Source organism: Macrobrachium nipponense, chromosome 15 (genome assembly GCF_015104395.2).
Source record: "Macrobrachium nipponense isolate FS-2020 chromosome 15, ASM1510439v2, whole genome shotgun sequence".
In the NCBI taxonomy this organism is placed as follows: domain Eukaryota; kingdom Metazoa; phylum Arthropoda; class Malacostraca; order Decapoda; family Palaemonidae; genus Macrobrachium; species Macrobrachium nipponense.
The window spans coordinates 1,689,063-1,707,110 of NC_087208.1; the positions used below are offsets into that span (position 1 = coordinate 1,689,063).

Consider the following 18,048-nt stretch of genomic DNA (forward strand, 5'->3'; position numbering starts at 1 on the left):
AAACGACCATTGAATTTTCACATGGTTCCTGATATTGCCTTGCGCCATTAAGGAAGAATGCACCTCTTCATTCTGCTTCGTGGTTTGTCTTTTTTAATTTTTTTTTAGACAAAGACTTAGTTATTCTACAGCTTGCTATCTAATTTGAAATTTTTTTTTATTTTTCTTCGGCCCATTTTGATTATTTTCGTATTGACTTTCTATTCGTAACGAGTTTTTTCCCCTTGTTAATGTTGAAAGCTTCTCTTTCTTGGAATTATATTTTCATTTTGTCATCCCAGTGTTCGACAGCCATACCGGAATTAAGTATATTCAGTTGGATTCTAATCATTCAGTTCTAATCATTCATTCTCTTCTCTCTCTCCGAACTCTAAAGGGAGGCAGTTTAAAGGCTCTAGAGCTCCTTCCTTAGTATTCCTGAAAACAGAACCATGGTTTGGTTTTTGAACTTTTTTGGGTAAATAATGTTCTTCAGATGCTTGAATTAAATATTTTCCATGAGCAGCTCCTAATGAGCGAAAATTTTCCACAAGGTATATATATATATATATATATATATATATATATATATATATATATATATATATATATAGTACATATATACATATATATGTATATATATATATATATATATTATATATATACATACTATATATATGTGTATATATATATATATATATATATATATATATATACATACATATATAAATATATATGCACACATGTAACAGTGAGCCATACGGTTGCATTTATCCTCTAACAAACGATCCAAGGGTGAAACGTTATCGTAAGAAAGCTTCCACATCGCTTATGTGGAAGTATATATCATTATGCTCGTGTGCTTGTGCGTATGTGCACTTGTATGACTCACTGTCAGTGTTATTTGATTCTAAGAACCACTTAAATCTGCAATCAAATGCATTCTTGATTTCCAGCAGCCACCCTTTCCGCGGATGTAATCCCAGCGGATGAAAATATTGAAAACATCATCAGGAAGGAAAAACTCCAACTGAACTTGACCTCTGCTCGTTCGTTCGTTCGTCTTTTTTGTTGCGTTGGGAAATACCGAAGGTACGTTCAGGATGAGGAAGGCTTCCTTCCTTGCCTTTATTTGCAGATCATGATACCTGGAAGCTATTTTTTAAGAATTGATATTATATTGTCTCCACATCCGGAAACAGAAAACGAAAACACACGCCAAACATCTGATGTAATAACGGTAGTCTGCATTAATAAGGGTCTGCGTGACATGAATTTGCATAATACTCGTGACGGGATTGTGCAAAGGAGAAAAACACTGGGATGTCTTCATGTACAAAAAACGAAGCAACTTTCGCATCTTATACAACATTCCGGAACGAAGCGGAGGTCCACGCCGGGATAGGATATAGAGATAGGTGTGCTGTCTGCTGGGGACCCCGGGCTGGAGGGGGTAGTGAAGTTACAAAACGAAAGACCGGGGTTCTGGTGACCCCATGGGTGATCCGTAGCGAGGGGGTAGGACCATCTACTCACACGCAAAGTTTGACTAGCCGGGCCGTTCGATTCGCAGTTGACCAGTCGAAGTGAATGGTTAAAGACTGCACTGCATGGTGTCCTTTTACGGGACCAAAGAGTGAGAAAAAACTTTTGAGTGGAAATGTAATAATAATGAGAGGACAGCGCTGCAGCCATGGCGTTTAATTTGAGTGATCTTGACTTTGGGACCATATTACGTGAGACGATGCTGCTTTGATGAAGAGATGTCAAAAGTGGCTAGTGGGAGAACGTTACGTATGCCTTGGAATCTTTGCATAAGGATTTAGGTAAGAAATGGCAACTTGATCGTTGTTTATTATGTTTAATATTTACGAAAAACGTTATTTTGTGGTTGACTTTACTTTTCAACTCTTTCGCTTTAGGTCTTATAATAATATTAGGAGCATGTTACGTGTACATTGAAATTTTACATAAGATTTTGGGTAAGTTATACAAGTGTGATAATTCGATTGTGAACACTGCTTGCGGAATCTGCTATTTGTTTTAATTTATTTATTTGTATCACTATCTTTGTTACCCAAGATAATTGACATTTGTAAGCAATTATTTCACACAATCTGAGATTTTATTTAGTTCTTGAAAGGATAGGCTATGCAAACTGATCGATCTGATTACATTATCATATACCACATTCGTTTCAATCTTGTTTACTCTTTCATTTACAAAACTAAATGGTAATTCTACGTGGCTTTGCAACTTTGACAATTCTATGGAATTGTTATTCTCTACGAGAGTAATTTAGGTAACTCACGTAGCTGCTGGCTTCGGAGACTTAGAAAGGGAAAGTTGGTCCCCTCAAAAAGTGGGTTTATATCTCTCTCTCTCTCTCTCTCTCTCTCTCTCCTCTCTCTCTCTCTCTCAACCCATGAGCACCACAACAAAGGAAGTGCCAATAAATCTAAACACTAATACTACCACTATTACTGCATGCGACTTCTCTTGAGTTTGACGATGACAGTTGAAATAAGTATACGATCACATGCTGCAAAAGATTCTCATCACTCCTCTGTAATCGATATATCATATTATAAGTTCCTCTGTTTTTGTCAAAACATAATAGTTCATTACGAATAGACAAGTTTAAAAATAAAAAACACAGATGAAATTCATACATCAAGAAATAGATATATATATATAATATAATATAATATATAATTATATATATATATAGATATTTATATATAATATATAATTATATATATATTATATTAATATAATTCATAAATGCACCATATATTAGTTTAAAATTTCATCTGTGTTTTTCACCTTTAAACTTGTCTATTGACAATGAACCATTCCGTCTTTGACGAAAACAGAGGAATTTATAATATGATATATCGATTAAGAGGAGTGATGAGAGAGAGAGAGAGAGAGGGGGGGGGGAAACTCTAACGAATCTCTAAAGATTATTCATCTCCTAAAACAGAACCGTATTCCCAAAAAGGTCATAGCTGCTAGGAACCGCTTCTTATTAAGGTCAGTATGTGAGGTCAGCGGCCGATCCCGCTAAACTAGTTACGTAGAAATAACGAACCGCATACGATTGCTACCTTGCTTCGAATGTGATTTGTTTATTTACTGTCTATATTTCCCTTTGATTTTTACTTTTTTCCATTGATGGGTCAAATTCTTCTGTGGATGGAGTTTGGAACAGAAGAATGTGCCTTGGCCAACATACAAAAAGGCTAAGTGACAGGGACTGAAGGGAAAAAGCTACCAGATGGAAATATCATCAAACACATAGACGAGACAGGATGCAAATACCTGGGAATAATAGGAGAGAATATAAAACACAAAGAGATGAAGGACCCGATCAGGAAAGAAAATATGCAGAGATGTAAGACGATACTCAAGTAAAACTCAACGCCGGAAACATGGTGAAAGCCATAAACACATGGGCAGTACCAGTAACCAGATACAGCGCAGGAATAGATGAGTGGACGAAGGCTCAACTTCTCAGCATAGTCCCGAAAACGAGGAAACATATGACAGTACACAAAGCACTACATCCAAGAACAAATACAGGCTATACATTACACGAAAGAAAGGAGGGAGAGGGCTACTAAGCATAGAGGACTGCGTTAACATTAAAAGCAGAACACCGGGGCAATATCTGAAAACTAGTGAGGACGAGTGGTTTAAGTAGTGCTTGGAAGACAGACTGATAAAAGTAGACGAAGACCCAGAAATATACAGAGGCAGGAGAATGACAAACAGAACGGGGAAATGGCACAACAAACTAATGCACGGACAGTACATGAGACAGACTAATTTACTGTCCAGCGATGAAACATGGAGAACTCAAGAATGAAACAAAAGGAATGCTAACAGCGGCACAAGATCAGGCCCTTAGAACCAGATATGCCCAAAGGACAATGGGTAGAAATAACATCTCACCCATATGTAGGAAGTGCAATACGAAAAACGAGATCATAAACCCTATAGCAAGCAAATGTCAAGTGCTTGCACAGAACCAATACATAAAGAGACATGATTCAGCAGCAAAAGCCCTCCGCTGGAGTCTGAGCGAGAAACACCAGCTACCTAGCAGTAACAAGTGGTACGAACACCAACCTGAGGGAGTGATAGGAAACGATCAGGTAAAGATTATCTGGGACTAAGGTATCAGAGACAACAGACAAGGTGATATGTGCCAACAGACCAGACGTGACGTTGATCGACAAAATCAAGAAGATTGGTGTCGCAATACCATGGGACACCAGAGTATATGAACAAAAAAAGAAAAATTTGATAAATATCAAGACCTGAAAATATAAATAAGAAGGATATGGGATATGCCAGTGGAAATTGTACCCATAATCATAGGATCACTAGGCACGATCCCAAGATCCCTGAGAAGGAACCTGGAGAATCTAGATGCCGAAGGAGCTCCAGGACTCTTGCAGAAGACTGTGCTACTAGAAACAGCGCACATAGGGAGGAAAGTGATGGTCTCCTCAGGAGGCAAGATGCAACCGGTACCCCACACTATAAAAAGCCACCCAGTCGAATGGGATGACTGTGAAAGACAATATATATATATATATATATATATATATATATATATATATATATATGTATATATATATATATATATATATATATATTAGTAATGAAAATAACATTGGCAATATGATGGGAAGGGGAGATTCAATAATTTTTCCGTCAAAATGTATATATATATATGTATATATATATATATATATATATATATATATATATATATTGGGTGTGTCTCCTGACCGGTTTTCTATCTTATTTATTCATCTACGTCAGTGTTTCAGAAATAGTGGAAACCGGTCAGGGAATACACCCAGTCCTTTATTTTTCCTCCTTTGGTGATGCGGGATCTCTCTCTCTCTCTCTCTCTCTCTCTCTCGATATATATTTATATATATATATATATATATATATATATATATATATATATATATATATATATATATATATATATATATATATATATGCATAGATAGATCATTCCTTTTAACATCTTGGACAAAACATTTTGTAAATATCACTCCCCAACAATAAAAATTATTATTATTTTTTTTTTTTTTTTTTTTTTTGCTATATCACAGTCCTCCAATTCGACTGGTGGTATTTATGGTGTGGGGGTCCGGGTTGCAACCTGCCTCCTTAGGAGTTCCATCACTTTTCTTACTATGTGCGCTGTTTCTAGGATCACACTCTTCTGCACGAGTCCTGGAGCTACTTCAGCCTCTAGGTTTTCTAGATTCCTTTTCAGGGATCTTGGGATCGTGCCTAGTGCTCCTATGATTATGGGTATAATGTCCACTGGCATATCCCATATCCTTCTTATTTCTATTTTTAGATCTTGATACTTATCCATTTTTTCCCTCTCTTTCTATTCAACTCTGGTGTCCCATGGTATTGCGACATCAATGAGTGATACTGTCTTCTTGACTTTGTCAATCAACGTCACGTCTGGTCTATCTACACGTATCACCCTATCTGTTCTGTTACCATAGTCCCAGAGGATTTTTGCCTGATCGTTTTCTATCACTCCCTCAGGTTGGTGCTCGTACCACTTATTACTGCAAGGTAGCTGATGTTTCTTGCACAGGCTCCAGTGGAGGGCTTTTGCCACTGAATCATGCCTCGTTTTGTACTGGTTCTGTGCAAGTGCCGGGCATTCGCTTGCTATGTGGTTTATGGTTTCATTTTTCGTATTGCACTTCCTACATATGGGAGAGATGTTATTTCCGTCTATCGTTCTTTGAACATATCTGGTTCTTAGGGCCTGATCTTGTGCCGCTGTTATCATTCCTTCAGTTTCCTTCTTTAGCTCTCCCCTCTGTCGCCATTGCCATGTGTCATCGCTGGCTAGTTCTTTAGTCTGTCTTATGTATTGCCCGTGCATTGGTTTGTTGTGCCAGTCCTCTGTTTGTCATTCTCCTGTCTCTGTATATTTCTGGGTCTTCGTCTACTTTTATTAGCCCTTCTTCCCATGCACTCTTTAGCCACTCATCTCCACTGGTTTTCAGATATTGCCCCAGTGCTCTGTTCTCGATGTTGACGCAGTCCTCTATACTTAGTAGTCCTCTCCCTCCTTCCTTTCGTGTTATGTATAGTCTGTCCGTATTTGCTCTTGGGTGTAGTGCTTTGTGTATTGTCATATGTTTCCTGGTTTTCTGATCTATGCGGCGGAGTTCTGCCTTCGTCCATTCCCTTATTCTTGCTCTGTATCTAATTACTATTATTATTATTATAAATAGATCCGGAAGGAAGTCTTAGTCGTAGTCAAGAAGGCTGCCAACTCTGGTCCGACTGAATGTTTCTTCAATGGAATCACTGTGACTCATGCACCTAGTTCGTACATTGGGAAAAGAAGATCATGACCTCATATTTCAAGAAAATATTGTACGAGGCCGAATTTCCTCTTTAGCGGTCCACCTTGGTGACAATTATCGCAACTTGGGTTGATTTTGCTTTTATTGTATTTAGTACTTCCACATCTTCCATTTTAGATACTATTTATGATACTGTCGTGCGTCCTTTCTACAATAACATCATTATAATCTTCGTAAACCAGCGACAAGTATCGAAAGAAAACGAGGAAAAACTGCAAAGAGACAGGAAGCAGGCGGGAATAGTAAAAGTGATTCTATGTATTTGTTTGTATGTTTACTCATTTATTTATTGGATCTTCTTAACAAGCGAAACCTTTAACTTTATGAATTCCCAGTTATAGGGACCTAACTTGCCTATGAATTACTCCCATTCCAGATCAGCCAGTTTGAATGAAAATTCAGAATCAGTATTTTGAGGGAATGGAGCGTGTCTGACATGAACAAAATGAACTACGTTGCAAATGTTTCCACTTGTCCTAATCGCCGTATAGTTGATACCCGAGATAGTAGATGACGTCATGGAATCTTCATCTCACGCTCATTTCTCTCTCCATTTCAGAATGAAGATCGAATGTGAGAATAATGGCGAGGAAAAGGGAGAAGCCAGCACTCTCAGGCAGGTGAGATCACAGTCTTCAATGTCGTTATCACAATTTTTTCCAGAATTCTTACTTAGATTTTTGCTGAGGTGGGTGCTTGTGGTGACGGTACTAATACTGAAAGACAATGATTCAGCGCTCCCAGGTATTTTCAAATGTCATTGTTTAGTACTGATTCTCAATAAATGAGAAAAAATGTGGACTCATATTATAGTCATTATAGACAAGAATAAATCAACAAATAATTCTGATGCCACTCCTTCAATGCCTCAGGTGTCGGTTGGATTGGTTGTGACGTCATCTACCTTAGTGGTGGGCATGAACGTTGCTTGGCCCTGCATCCTGCCCAAAATGCAGAGCGATCCTGAGGGTATCCACATCACGGAACAGGATATATCGTGGCTAGGTAAGACTCCTTCTTGTCAACAATGACAGTCCCCCGAAGATTTAACAGTATTCGACATCAAGTCAGTTTTTCATGGTAATTAACATGATACAAGAACTCTCGAAGCATTCTTTTGTCAATTTCCGTAGGAGACTGGTCTGTCGTTTATAGAGTTTTATTTTGCGTGAGACCTGGAGCAGAGAGAGTATGTCTACCAAAAACATCTATTAAAGAACGATATTCCGATAAACGAGAGTAAACTTTGTTCAAATGCTCTTAAAGATCCCCAATATTCAATCTCCTTCAATTGCAGTGTCATTATCGGGCATCGTCGGAATGTTCACTTCTCTCGTCACGGGACCCCTGATGGAGCACTTGGGCCCCAGACGTCTTCTTCTTCTGATTCTGCTGCCGGTGTTCTTTCTGTGGATGCTGCTGGCCTTCGCCCCCAACCTCTCCCTCATCTACGTCAGCCGGGTCGGTCTCAGCGCCAGCATGTACGCCATTTCGACGTTCATCCCGCTCTATGTGGCTGAGCTGAGCCAGGCCGAGATCAGGGGAGCCATCGCATCTCTCACCATCATCACCAGCTGCGTCGGGATGTTGACGACCTACACCACGGCGCACTTCCTTCACTGGAGGCTGGCTACGGCCCTCTGTGCGGCTCCCTTCCTCCCGCTCTTCCTTCTGACGCTTTTTGTGCCCGAGGTAGGAAGACAGTTCTCATGCTCGCTCGCTTTCCCTCTCTCTCCACACAGGCAAAACAAGCACACATATCATAAGTTTATTTTTCACATACACCGCGACTCTTTTTATTTTCACTAACATCGACCTAAGAAAAATCTTTTAATTCACTCAGACTTGGTATAACATAATGCAAAGGGGATTTTATAAGTAGCCATTAGTATATCAAGATAAATACGAGATTGTATGCATGTATGCAAGGTGTAACACGAGTTTATGCAGATATTTTGGGGAATGAAAGAAAAAGTAAATTTTGAGAAGAAAATGTTCTATAAACTTATGCATTTTATTGCTTCTATTCTCTTATTGTTTTGTATTTTATCTTATGCTATTTTCAATTACTTTTTATTTTATTTCACTTTATTTGCTGTATTTACTTGTTTGTTTTGTTTATTTATTATTTTCTTTATTTATTCATATTATTGATATATTTACTTGATTAACTGATTATAATAATTTATCTTTATATAATTTTTCTCATTTTATTTATATTGCCTTTTTCATTTTATTTCACATTTTTATTAACGTTTTTGTTTTATTAATGTGTTTATTCTATTCAATTATTTATTTTTTTATTTTTTTATTTTTTTTATTAGGTTTTATATAGTTTATATTTACTTATTTTATTTGATTCACTTACTTCTTTCATTTGTATTTTAATTGAGCATGCAAAATGTTTAGTGTATACAAGAATACATGACAATTTTAAAAGCAGACATATTGGAGGTAAACAATAAAAATATCCAATATGAACCAGTGCAATAAATGATCAGTTTTACATTGCTCAGTATGATTATGAGGCAAAACCAAAGAATGTTCACTTGAGGAAAGAGAGCTCTATAATAGTTATGAAATTATATTAGAGCGAAAGTGAAGAAAGCTGTGCACGCCTTAGGTTAATGTCTGAGTTAATTGTACAGTCGTAGCCTATACACCTGTGGTACCCGATTGACTGCCTAAAATGAGTACCTTCAATTCCGGTCATTGACGGAGAGGACTTTCTCTTCCGAAGAGAGCTAACCCGTAACCGGTTACCTGAGAATATTCACACCCGGGGCGAACTACCTCCAACCCAGTAAGGAATAACAGTATCCGCCTCGCTATCCTGTGCCCTAGAGACAAGGATGTTCTCACGTCACTGTTGACCGGTAAACATTTGTTGCAACTGAATCCATCCATCGATGAGTAATATTTATGGTGTGAGCGCAACTTGTTTGTCTTATTAGAACTGAATAATTGTTAATATCCACTTTACTAACCAAACGACTTATTAAGACTTATTTGGGTGGAAATAACGTTTTCAGCAGTAAAATATTGATAGAAATATCCAGTGAAATCCTAAGAATTTCAGTTAATATTTGTGACATTAATTTTAGAATCAAGTCGCAAGCGAATGCCACGCCAAGCAGACCCATCTACAAGTTGAGGAAAGTTAAGACAGCTCGCATAAAGATCTGAGAGCGATGGTACAGGCAGGCACAAATATTGAAGGTGGAATTGGGTTGCTTTTGAGATAGGAGACCAAAAATTATTGTTAATAAGTTAAATCCTAATGAAATGTGCATGGTACATCATCATCTTTGCTGTGAGCCACATTTTCTTAACGTAAAACTAATCTGGCACTATAAATATCATAAATCATTTGTGTTTATTTTCAAATACACTAATGCTAAGTTTATTGTAGGTTTTCATAATGAATTTAATCAGTCTTATAGTTATAAGTATCATTTTCAAAGAATTGCTCTATATCTTCGTCAGATTATATAGTTTTAAAATTCCTGCCTTGATTATTACCACAGAAAAATACTTCGATGTTGCACAGGGTCATTTTGAGTATTGGTATTTAAGAAAAACTTGAACGTCATTTCTGGAATTCTAGTACCGTCTGATATCTATACATTCACTTTATACAGAACGAATTTTAACTGTTTTGTTATCACGAGGAATAACATTTCCACCAAACCCTCAAGGAAAAAAATGTCTCTTATCAGGTTCTCTTTTGTCCTTTTTACAATCGTTTTTAGCAGGTCTAGAAAAAGAGAAAAAGGGAAACCTTTTCCTTTCTGTTGGTCCATTTGTTCTTTCAGGACGTTTCTGCCAAATCTACAAAACCAACGAAGATTAAACCATTTTGTGTTCCAGGTTCTTGCTTGTCCGTTTAGCTTGTATAGTCTGAAGAAAAAATAATGACATGTTACCCTTTGTCCATCCATGATTATTTATGCTATATCTATGGAAAAATCAAGTTACGTATCCTTTGCCAAAAGAAATATGAAAGAATCCTCTTTCCACAATACCTTTGATGGCGATTTATTCAAAGTCTGCCAATAAAAAAAAAAAGAGCTACCTTTCATCTCATGATGCTTTCTTTTGTTTTATGCGAGCATTTTACCCATTAAAAAACCCTTCTTCTTTCCAGTCTCCTTACTGGCTAGTGAGGAAGGGCATGAAGGAGGAAGCACGGGCATCCCTCTTGAGGCTCCTAGGACCCCGAGCTGACGTCGACAGAGCCCTCAGAGACATTCCTGACGTCAGAAAGGACCAGGTTTCCCTTCTGGAACAGGTAACGATTCCAGGTTTATGCGCGCATGTTATAAATCACTGTTTCTTTACAGGATGAAAACTTCCTTTGGATAGAGCGGTGTCCTGAGACACGTTCTGAAAGGAACACGAATGATGCACGGAACGTTTAGTGGGAAAATGTCTTTTATAAGAGGTGTTGCTCAAGGACACCTATTGCAATGGAAAATGACTAAGGGGATCTTCTGGGCTATAGTAGATTCACATCAACCGTGCATTTAACGTCTAGGCCAATCCCTTACGACGCTCCTGATTGGTTGTTGATAAGCCAATCGCAGGGCTGGAATCTCTCAGTCTCTCGAGAGAGTTCACATAGGCAGGATGCATGGTCCACCTCTCCTGAAAGACTTATCCATCAGGAGAGGTGGGACATACATCCTGCCTATGTGAACTTTCGAGAGAGACAGAGTTTCCAGCCCTATGATTATCAACAGCCAATCAGGAGCGTCGTAAGGGACTGGCCTAGACGTCAAATGCAAGGTTGATGTGAATCTACTATAGTACATGTTTCAGAAAGCATTAACGAGAACGTGTTTAAATAACCTGTCTGATGAAAGATTTAATCCTTTGTTTACAAAATTTAGAATATGTTTCTTTCCTACTACTATCAGACTTTGGAATAGTCCTCTTTCTTGGTTTTCATTGTCTTCCTTCCTCTTAAAGGTAGAAACGTTTTTCAGACCTGGGCTAGAAATGGGTATTGGGTCGGACATGCCTTTCATTTTGACACCTAAGATGCATGGTGATATTATTTGTTTACGACTGGTGATGGAAGTTAGTATTTGTCATGTTGAATTGTTATCTGGTATTCGTTTTTTATTTTAGTAGAACAAAAAATACCCTTAAGAAGGATCATTTTAAAATATTCTCAAAAGGCAGTGTTTCCTATACTGTGCAATGTACAACACGCTGAAAAGGCAGTGTTCTCTTCATTGAGAGAGGAAAACACTTGACAGTGTTGCCTTTGCTATGCAGTATAAAAAACACTAAAATAACCGCGTTTCGTTAACTGCACTGCATAAAAGACACCAAAACTATGTTATTGCCTTTACTATACCTTCTAAGGCACAATAAAAACATAGTGTTTCCTTTACATTGCAGAACACAACGGTAAGGCAGTCAAGTCAGTCTTTCCATTACCGTGCGGTGTAAAAAATTGAAGAGGCAGTGCTTGCCTATATTTCGCTGTTTACAACACAGTAAAAAGACATTATATTTATGTGTGTGTGTGTATGTATATAGTATATAAACATATATAAATGTCTCTGTATTTGAGTTTTTTATATTTTCTCCAATAACTAACATCAGTACAGATATGAGGCAACAAACCCCATCCTCCAGGATATCAAATGACTCACACCACGGAGATACAAAACTTGACTGCCGCTGGCCTCTGGAAAGAAGACTCATCTGCCAATCAGGGAGCATTTTTTTCCACCAAGGGGTCAACAACCCCTTACAAGACGCTTTTAGTTTCCTTTGAGGTACAATATCTGTGCCACCAAACCTTTGACGTTCCTAAGGCAACAATTTCCAGGTTATCCGCTTAACACCCTTCTGGTAGCAAAGTAGACTGAGCTGTCGACGTGTCTGCCGTTGGCCACAAGAAGAAGAGAGTAACCTGCCATCTAGGGAACCTTTCCTCGCCCAAGGTGTTCACAAGCTTCCACTAGGTACTCCTCTGCCTTGGAATATAGTGCATTTTGAATCCAAAGCAACCTCCTAGGTCAGCTGTGTCTTGATAGTACCACTTACCGGTCAGAGTATGAATGTGGTAGTGACCATTGTGTTAGTTTTTCTGTGAAGACACCCTCTGTTTTCGGGCGATGTATGTCTCTTTAAAGTCTAGTGCGCAGGTCGTTTTCTTGCTTGCAGAGAAACCCTTTGAAAAGCGGTTGTGCTCTTATTGATCCAAACGGGCAGTGTTTCCTGCGGATCAGTCTATTGCAGTAGGACTCTCAAGTGATACGGCTATGAAGGAATAGATGGATAGATCCATATGCCCTTCTTTAAACGCTGATTAGTATATATACTCATAGTTCACCAGGAAAAACATAAAGGTAATATTGCATTTATGTCTAATAAATTTGTCCTCAAATGATCTTTCGTGACTGAGTTTAGTAATTAGAGTGCATCCAGCATAGTTAATAAACAAAAAATAAAACGAAAACAATCCTCGTAAAAATGTGTAACAATAGTTCCCTATCACGAGGAATGCGGTGCGATCCATATAAAAACAGGTCATGTCATGAAGGAAATACAAGCAAAGATGTATATATATCTCGTCTTATTTCTCTAGGCAAAAATTATCCTGAAAACTACTTGAGAAAATGAAAAATGTTGGAACACAGTGTTTCATTTGCCTTCGTTGTTATATATTCTGCTCATGCTCGTGCATGCTAGCGTCTGCACGTACACACTGGCATGAGACTCCAAGATATTAAGCAGCATAAATCAAAAACGGTCCTTTTAGGAAGGCGCAGCGGAAAGAGAATTCATATAACTTGAGGAGAGAGTTCCCAAATTTGGTGAAGGTCTCCTTTCACTCCGTCTCGTACGAATCGAACTCGCAGTCCTCATCCATAATCTGATTCTTGCATCCACCTTGGATTCATTTGACCTTCTCGTTAAGGTCATCCTTCCTTCGCTTTTTGTATGGGTACAGTTTCAGATAGTGCCTTATAAGTTGTTTTGGCTGTATTCCAAAACGCTTTTTCGTAATGTGTATCATATTGTCCCTGACATTGTCTGAAGATTCTGAACGGTAGATGCGGTCAATTTCATTCATTCTTTCTTATGCCCTTCTCTGTATTTTATGCACTGCAACATTTTTACTTGTAGAGAGAAGTTTGTCAAACTCTAAGGAGGATGGGATGGCCTTTCTCCCTGAGTGACATCAGTCACCCGAGATGTGAAATTCTTTGCCAGTCTTCGGTTCTCTTGATCCCGAAGGGGGCACCGTGATGTCGTCACTCCACCTCACGTGGTGCGGCTGTAGTAGGCATTAATTGACTATCTTTGCAGCGTCCCTACGGCCCCTAGCTGCAACCTCTTTCATTCTATTTACTGTAACTCCGTTCATATTAGTCTCTTTGTTTCGTAGTGTAACTGTCAGGTTTTCCTCCTGTTACACTTTTGAAACCTTTTGACTGCCAATTTCCCTTTCAGCGTTGAATGACCTCATACGACCCAGGACTGAAGCCATTTGGAAGTATTAGGATCTTTAGTTACAGGAGAAGAAATTATGACAACCATAGTTGTCTTTAAAGGCTTTGAGTTGTTAGTAATCACGAGTAAATAGGCCTTGAGATATCATGTTCACCGCAAGGATGCTGCGTCACATCTTAGCAGTTTTGTGATCAGCATGACAAGTGTTTTGCTATAAATTCTACCGGTGTCCAAAAAGAGAAAGAGCAGGAAGAGGCTTCGGAAACAGAAATATTGAACTGAATACTTTACTCCAAGTCAGAAATGTGGCCCGGGTCCTCATGAAGATTCAAATTCGAATGCCAAGTCACATGAACCTCAAGAATAAAAGATAACGGATTTGTTAGGAGGAAGATATTTAGAAAATGGGAAGGGAGAGTTTGCATAGTGTTTTATGGTGGCTTGTATACATAAGAGCATAGAGAAGTTCGAAAGGTTGGCAGAGACGGCATTTGATTTTAAGTTATGAAAGAATGACAAAGGAAAGACTGAGGAAGTGGCTAGAGGCGTCGACAGAAGTGATGGAAAAGAAGGGCCTCGTTATGCAGGAGATGTAGGAGAGCAAGTGGAATTGTAGCGAGCTGCACTTGGGAAATAGTATAAGGAGGGATGATGCAATGCTGATGAGCATTTTCAGTTTATATATGACGCTCTTAATTTATTGCAGTTTTATGGACAATATTTACTTATGATTCAGCGGTTAAGGAAAGAACGTAGCAGTGATTGTTGTCTTCTTATTCTCAATTGCCATCATCTATTTTATATATATATATATATATATATATATATATATATATATATATATATATTATATATATATATATGTATGTATGTGTGTGTATATATATATATGTGTGTGTGTGTGCAATCACCAGGCTTCGCCTCAACAATGATAAACCAGAATTTTGTCTTAAGTTGGCATACGCCCTTACATCCATTTCTGGTAAAATCCATTGTGGTTCTGTGGGTAGTTCCTGACAGTTACTCGAGTGTTGTTGGTCTCAGCCAATGTGGAGAAGGCGTGGGGATAATAAGCACTTCATAACAGACTTGACGAGAACTAGAGAATTAATTGGCTCGTGGGACCACCCTTTCAAAAAAAAATATGGTATATATACATTATATAGTATAATATATATATTATATAATATAAATATTATATATATTTGTGATATATATTAATAAAATATATATATATAATAATATATATAATATACTATATAACGTATATAATATATTATATATAAATAATTATATATCGTATTATATATATATATATACACTGACCTTCTGCCTATCATTTTCCTGTGGTATTCGCTTATATAATGAAATCACGGGCAATTTAAGTGTGATAATATATATATATATATAATATATATATGTAGTGTATGTATGTATGTATGTAGTATGTATGTATGTATGTATGTATGTATGTATGTATGTATAACTGAGTAACTTTTCTTAATCAACAGATCAAACTCCTGAAGAGAAAGGAGTACGGCAAGCCAGTGGGTCTAGTGCTGGTCATTTTCTTGCTCAGGGAACTGAGTGGCCACAACACCATCTTCTTCTACTCCGTGTTCATATTCCAAAGGGCTGGAGTGGGAGTAGATGCCTTCCTGTGTTCCGTCCTGGTGGGCTGCGTCCGCCTCATCTTCTCAGGAGTGTCTGTGGCGATCATAGACAGAGCTGGCAGGAGACCGTGCTTCATCGGCACCACAGTCACGTGCTTCCTGGCGGAGATGACCAGTGGAGCTTTCCTTTTGTGCGACGTCACTGGGGCCTCGTGGGTCCCTGTGATCGGCGTGCTGGTCTATGTGGCATCCTATGGAATGGGTCAAGGGTCCATACCGTGGATTCTCCTCGGGGAGCTCCTGCCGATCCCGGTCAGGTCGGTTGGCGCTTCCATAATCGTTTTCCTGAACTGCCTCCTTCTCTTCGGTGTCAACTTCGTGTTTCTGATGGCCATGAACATCTTGAGTGTGGGGGGAATTCTGTGCTTGTTTTCCCTGTCAAATGTTGTTTTAGCTGTGATATCCTATGTGTGGCTACCAGAGACTCGAGGACGCCTTTTAAAAGAACTGGAAAACATTTGCAGTGACAACGCAGAAGACTTGGTCGTGCCTGACCACGCTGTAGAGAAAGGAGCTTATACAAATGAGGGGATGGAAGAGGACGTCGCGAAAACACGCTTGTAATTTATTATTTCTTGACATGGAAGTGTAGAATGTGATGTTCCTTTTTTTTTGGTGTTTAGCTTTTTGGCGGAATTTCCATACAAATTTTCAGGTTTTAGTCTAAATTGTGCATTAACCAGGAAAACTCCTTATTTTTATATGAGCTTCCGTCCAGCTAAAACTGACAGTAATATTAAGCTGAAGAAATAGTTGGAAGTGCACATCTAAATGTTTTGTTCAAGTGAGAGATAGCTGTTCACATCCAGTTGTTTAATGTCGTATGCAAACCAAAGGTTTAGTTTGTAGTTTTGTATCGACCATTCCGAAGGCATAGAAATATCAAAGTTTTTTAAATGAATATCAAAAACTGTTACGGGGCATTTAGACGGTGAGATGACATTGTTTTGTGAACTACCTTCAAAAGGCAGTACTGGCCTTTTTAAAGCTTTTATACTCATTCCCAATGGAAAAATTATTACCAGTGTCCTTGGAATTTGAAGAAAAGTTTCAGAAAGCCAACTAATAATTTTCTACCAGAATGAAGTATGAATACGGGTTCCATTTCTACAACATGCAGTAAAATACATGAATTTATATTTAATAAATATTGTATAAAATTCTTGTTTTGTTTTTGGTTTTTTTCCCATCCTATTTTGCTCTTCGAGTGAAGAGGAGTTCTCATGGTCATTCTGTGGATGACGAAAAGAAGGAAACGAGAGGTTTGCAAAGGCTTTAGTTAAGAGAAGGGAAATAAAAGTTGCCTCAGGCACAACTCCCATTAACCAACATCACCAACAACACGAAGAGAGAAAGGCGTCTACGGAAGAGAAAGCCTGAATATAAGTAGTTACTCGGAAATTGAATATATGGAAATACCTGAACAAGAAACTATGAGTATCATCAGCGGGCTGTTTTCAAGAAGAAATTTTCAGAAATGTTTGATAAATAGTCAGAGATGGAACAATGACTTCAATCATCTTTAGATCTACTTCACACCATGGGTGGAGCCTTTCATGGCACAATACATATATGAGTCAGATGTCCAGTCGCCTCGGATACCTGCACATCCGTCTGCCCTTCGCTTTTCACCTTCCATTAATCCTTTCCTACCTCGCTGTCTCACTTCTTAAACTCACCATTGAATCACTCTTTCCCTCTCATTAAGAACAATTCCTTTATCCTATGTGAGTCTAGAAAGATGATACAGTTGTCTCATAAAAAATTGAAAATAGATTCCTTTCACTTCTGTTTGGGCTTGAATCTCATGAACACCTTTTAGTGGGTTTGGTCTCTCGTTTGTATCTTAATTCTATCCTATCTTGAATATAAAGTGGCCTAAAATTGTTTATTTTGTTTTTCTTAGTAAAATAAATAAATAGATAAATAAAAATCGAAAGTTTTGTGATAAACGAACACCAACGAATTTTACTTTTAGATACCCTTGAACCGGACGAAGCCTTAGGATCCATGATAATCATAGAAAACGTAAAAGTGCTATTATTAATGATAAACTACTATAATTCTCTTTCCGCATTAAGCAGTGATTCGTGATGCACATCTGAGAGCAACTCATACGCTATCTTTATTGAGATTTATAGGGTCAAATTTTAGACCTGTACCAACTACTTGCCTTAAAGAAACGACGAGTTCTTCGTTTGTGTGCCTGTTCTGCCTGAATTGTTAAACAACCAGTTTGTCTAATTAATTCCTATAGTCTATGTTTATATTTATTGGCAATTAAAACAGAGTTCTTTTATCGATTTATCTTTAATGACTTTATTATTGAAACAAAAATTGCTCTAGATTTACGATAGACATTAGAGCTATTTTCACATTTTCAGTGACGAAATAAGTGAACAATATCGGAGTCGGCATCAATTTCAAAGTTCGGCCCTGTTTGCTAGGATCTCCTTCAAAGATGAGGGCATATCCGCGAAGTCTCA

The 18,048-nt window shown here is 38.0% G+C and overlaps 1 protein-coding gene across 1 annotated transcript; it reads left to right on the forward strand.

Annotated features, from left to right (window-relative positions):
* The first annotated feature begins 1,562 nt into the window (after nt 1-1,562).
* On the forward strand, nt 1,563-16,684 carry LOC135226775 (facilitated trehalose transporter Tret1-like). The gene is made up of 6 exons (XM_064266476.1): nt 1,563-1,805; nt 6,973-7,033; nt 7,286-7,418; nt 7,711-8,105; nt 10,561-10,704; nt 15,401-16,684. The coding sequence occupies exons 2-6, from the start codon at nt 6,974-6,976 to the stop codon at nt 16,124-16,126; spliced, it is 1,458 nt and encodes a 485-aa protein (XP_064122546.1). The 5' UTR covers nt 1,563-1,805; nt 6,973; the 3' UTR covers nt 16,127-16,684.
* The last annotated feature ends 1,364 nt before the right edge of the window (nt 16,685-18,048 follow it).

Coding starts and splice junctions, on each gene's coding strand:
- LOC135226775 (XM_064266476.1), top strand. CDS start 6,974: ATGAAGATCGAATGTGAGAATAATGGCGAGGAAAAGGGAGAAGCCAGC. Junction 7,034..7,285: donor AAGCCAGCACTCTCAGGCAG/GTGAGATCACAG, acceptor TCAATGCCTCAG/GTGTCGGTTGGATTGGTTGT. Junction 7,419..7,710: donor ACAGGATATATCGTGGCTAG/GTAAGACTCCTT, acceptor CTTCAATTGCAG/TGTCATTATCGGGCATCGTC.